Here is a 3,861-nt window from a genome sequence, read left to right as displayed (position 1 = left end):
TGCCTCTGACATAGTGGATCAGGCTACTACTGGCCGTGTTGGTCTGACATAGAGGTAAAAGAAGAGACACGTTCTCGCCAGCCAGCAAAGCTGCGTGTGCGCTTTGGGTAAGGGTAAGGTTCTGTTTGGTTTCAAATTAGTCATCAACTTATAAGTTGAAAAGTGTAAAAAATGACTTATTTTGTCAAATAAACCCAACTTATAAGTCATAAGTTGCTCCACCTCAACTTAAAACTTATAAGTCATCCACTTTTACATAGAAATGTGTGGTCAGGTGACTTATAAGTCAGATGACAACCATAGAGGCGTGACTTATAAGAAACCTGACTTATTGAAACCAAACAGCACCTTAGGTGATGTGGATAGTAATTGTGTGGATATGCACATCTTGGGAACCATCTGGGATCCTGTCATCTTTGCGATAGCAACCCTCCGTGTCGGACGCGGTGTGTCCTGCATCAGTGCATCTACCCTGAAGCTCGTTGGATCAAGGGAACCAACCAAGTTTCATTCACATTGGCCATCGTTCGTGTCACTCATTCTGTTACATTCACACAGCTGTACAAAAACAACAAGATGTTCATTCTTACTCGGGGTGGATCCAACGACACGACCAAGGCAGATACACGAGCACCGCACCGGACAAATCACACGCACCCAGCCCCGTATGGCCGCGTCCTCTTCCCCCTCCTAAACCTCTCCAGCTCAGAAAAATAAAAAAGAATCCAGTAGCACGGGTAGATCCAGCAACGAGCTCGACCACCGTCACTGACGCGTGGGCCCGGAAGAAGACGGACCCAGCCGAAGCGGGACCACGGCTGAATCTCATTCCCACGTATCGCCAACAGCTAGTTTTTTTTACTGCCGCAGAACCATCTCGGCTCCCCAGGCCGGAGGCATTCATGGCGCCCAACAGCCACAAGGGCGGGGGCGGGACCCGCATGTCATTGCCTCCGGGCGTGCGCGCGGCCCCACCCGAGCCTGAGGCTCGGACAGCCGTTTGAGCCACCGAGCCATAAAAAACGCGACAGGTCAGCGGAAAAGGGGAGGTAGTGGAGAAAGAGCTGCGAGCAGAGGACGCCAAGCGAAGCAGAGTTGATTACTCCCACCGCACCACCACCACTTCGTCTCCACCTCCGACCGAATCCGTCCTCGCCAAGCCACCATCATTGCGCCACCGCCGCCTCGCTAGTTTCCTACTCTTTCCTTGCGAGCTACTGCTGCCGCCGTGCCTGGCTGCCTGCCTTCTCGCCGAAGCCTTCCTCCTTGCACTCGCCTTGCACTGGAGTGGAGTGGAGTGGGCGTGGGAGCGAGCTAGCCGCCACCCACCACCACGCCCCCATTAAAGGCGCTCACGCAGCACCGCCATCTCCATCTCCATCTCCACGAGAAAGGGAGCTGAGAGAGAGAGAGAGAGACTGCGTGCGTGCTCCATTCCTCCCCTCACGGGAGCAGCAGCAAAGGCCGCCAACGCCCCCACGCCGCACCGCGGGCCTTTAAAGCAGGGGAGGGCGGCGCGCCACCTTAAAGATTCCCCACGCCGCAGCTCGCTCTCCCGCCACGAGGTTGATCGCTGCTTTTAATTCTTCCTTCTTGCAGAAGACCTTCCATTCCGTTGCAAGCTTGCGCGCGCGCGAACCGAGGTGCTTTGTGGGAATGGCGCGGCTCGGCGCTGTCGTGGCGGTGTTCTTGGCGGTGGCGGTCGTGGCGGAGGGCATTCTTGACCCTGTGGACTTCCTCGCGCTGCAGGCGGTGCGGAGGTCGCTGGATGACATGCCAGGCTCGGCCTACTTCGACGGCTGGGACTTCACGGCCGACCCCTGCGGCTTCCCCGGCGTGTACTGCAACGGGAACAGGGTGTCGGCGCTCGCGCTCGGCGACCCGAGGGCGGGGTCGCCGGGGCTGACCGGGAGGCTCGACCCGGCGCTGGGCCGGATGTCCGCGCTCACCGAACTCTCGCTCGTGCCCGGCCGCGTCCAGGGCGAGCTCCCGGACTCCCTCGCCTCCTGCTCCAACCTACGCTTCTTGGCCGTCAGCAAGAACCTCATCTCCGGCCGGATACCGGACGGCATTGGCGCGCTGTCCAACCTCCGGACGCTCGACGTCAGCTTCAACCAGATCTCCGGCGCCATCCCGCCGTCCATTGCGTCGCTGCCGTCGATCACCAACCTCATCCTCTGCCACAACCAGCTCACCGGCGGCATCCCGTCGTTCCCGGACTCCTCGCCGCTCCTCCGGATGGACCTCAAGCATAATGCCCTCTCCGGCGGCGTGCCCAGCCTGCCGGGCTCGCTGCAGTACCTCTCGCTCGCGGCGAACCATCTCACCGGCAACGTGGACTCGGTGCTGCCCCGCCTGACTCGGCTCAACTACCTCGACCTCAGCATGAACCAGCTCCAGGGGCCGGTTCCGTCGTCCGTCTTCACATTGCCGCTCTCCGTGCTCCAGCTTCAGCGCAACTTCTTCTCCGGCCTCCTCCAGCCGACGAGCGACGTGACGATCCCGGTGGTGGACCTAAGCTACAACCGTTTCTGGGGTCCTCTGTCGCCGCTCCTGGCGGGCATTGGGCAGCTGTACCTGAACAACAACAGGTTCACCGGCGATGTGCCGTCGCGGCTGGTGCAAGAGCTGGTGGGCACCGGTGGGCTGCAGCTGCTGTACCTGCAGCACAACTTCCTCACCGGCATCGAAATATCGCCGTCGTCATCACTCCCCTCCGGCGTCTCGCTGTGCCTGATGTACAACTGCATGGTGCCGCCGGTGTACGCGCCGTGCCCGATTAAGGCCGGCACGCAGAACACGCGGCCGGCCGACCAGTGCCCGGAATGGAGGGGCTAACCAAGATGGCTGCTGGCTGCTGCTCCAAGAACCAGAAGCAGAAGGCAGGACAACACCATTGCCGCCGGATCGCCTCTGATCGGGGAGGAGGACACAAGAATGGAGGAGATTGCAAACGGTGGTCTCTGATTCTTTGATTAAATTTGTCAAGTTTACTACTGTGGATTATTATTCTTTTTGTGAGGGAGGGGATAGTCACAGACACAAGAAGTTGGTGCTTTAATAATCGTGGTTTATATAGGTGTAATTTTTTGTTTAGCTGGTGTAAGTGTATGTGCTTGTGTCTCTGTTGTATAGACAGTGAGTGAGTAAGAAGTGAACATTGGCTCTTGATGTTGCCCCAACGATGATGATGGTATTAGAATCAGTGGTGTTTTAATCGGTTTATTATGATCACCAAATATGGCAATGTGGCACGCATTCGCTGTCGAAATTTGTAGTACGACGCTGTACGAGATTGAATGAAAATGATGAACAATGTGGACTCTAAGCATGTGTTGTGTCGATTGCATTTCGTGATCATGTGTTATTTAGACTCAGTGGTGTGAGATATCATTCGATCGACCTTTTTGCTGTGGGGCGTTCAAATTGTACTTGGCTTCTACGCGAGCAACCATGATGCATGCATCTGCACATCTCAAGCCAGGCTTAGGGAGCCTGAGTATGGTGACTACAAATAACTTATTACCAGTTCCTATTGCTTGGCTTGCAGATTTTGTTTCTGTGTATCGCCGGGAAGTTCGCGCCGCTGTGAACTTCAACAACTGAATGATTGTGGCGAAAATAAAGTGTTTTCTGACACTGAATTCACTTTGCTCCATTCCCCTGTTTCCCCTTGCGTCCTTATCAACTGGCCAAGCTGTTTTGGTTCGATAACTTGTCTGGTAAAAAACACGGGCTTTGCTGGGAATTTGCTGATTTACAGCTCGATGTTGGGATGCTGCGGCTGCTGAATGCTCCGAGCAGACAGCAGCGTAAGTATGCACGCTAATTGACATTTAATTAACCTTTCTCCGAACCACG

At 55.9% G+C, this 3,861-nt stretch overlaps 1 protein-coding gene across 1 annotated transcript; it reads left to right on the top strand.

Moving 5' to 3' along the window:
- Positions 1-1,049: 1,049 nt before the first annotated feature.
- Positions 1,050-3,328, top strand: LOC123441410 (LRR receptor-like serine/threonine-protein kinase SIK1). Its single transcript, XM_045117859.1, has one exon. The coding sequence runs from the start codon at positions 1,657-1,659 to the stop codon at positions 2,836-2,838; it is 1,182 nt and encodes a 393-aa protein (XP_044973794.1). The 5' UTR covers positions 1,050-1,656; the 3' UTR covers positions 2,839-3,328.
- Positions 3,329-3,861: the final 533 nt, after the last annotated feature.

This window comes from Hordeum vulgare, chromosome 1H (genome assembly GCF_904849725.1).
Source record: "Hordeum vulgare subsp. vulgare chromosome 1H, MorexV3_pseudomolecules_assembly, whole genome shotgun sequence".
Taxonomy (NCBI): Eukaryota; Viridiplantae; Streptophyta; class Magnoliopsida; order Poales; family Poaceae; genus Hordeum; species Hordeum vulgare.
This window is presented reverse-complemented; position numbering and strand designations above follow the sequence as displayed.

Coding starts and splice junctions, on each gene's coding strand:
- LOC123441410 (XM_045117859.1), top strand. CDS start 1,657: ATGGCGCGGCTCGGCGCTGTCGTGGCGGTGTTCTTGGCGGTGGCGGTC.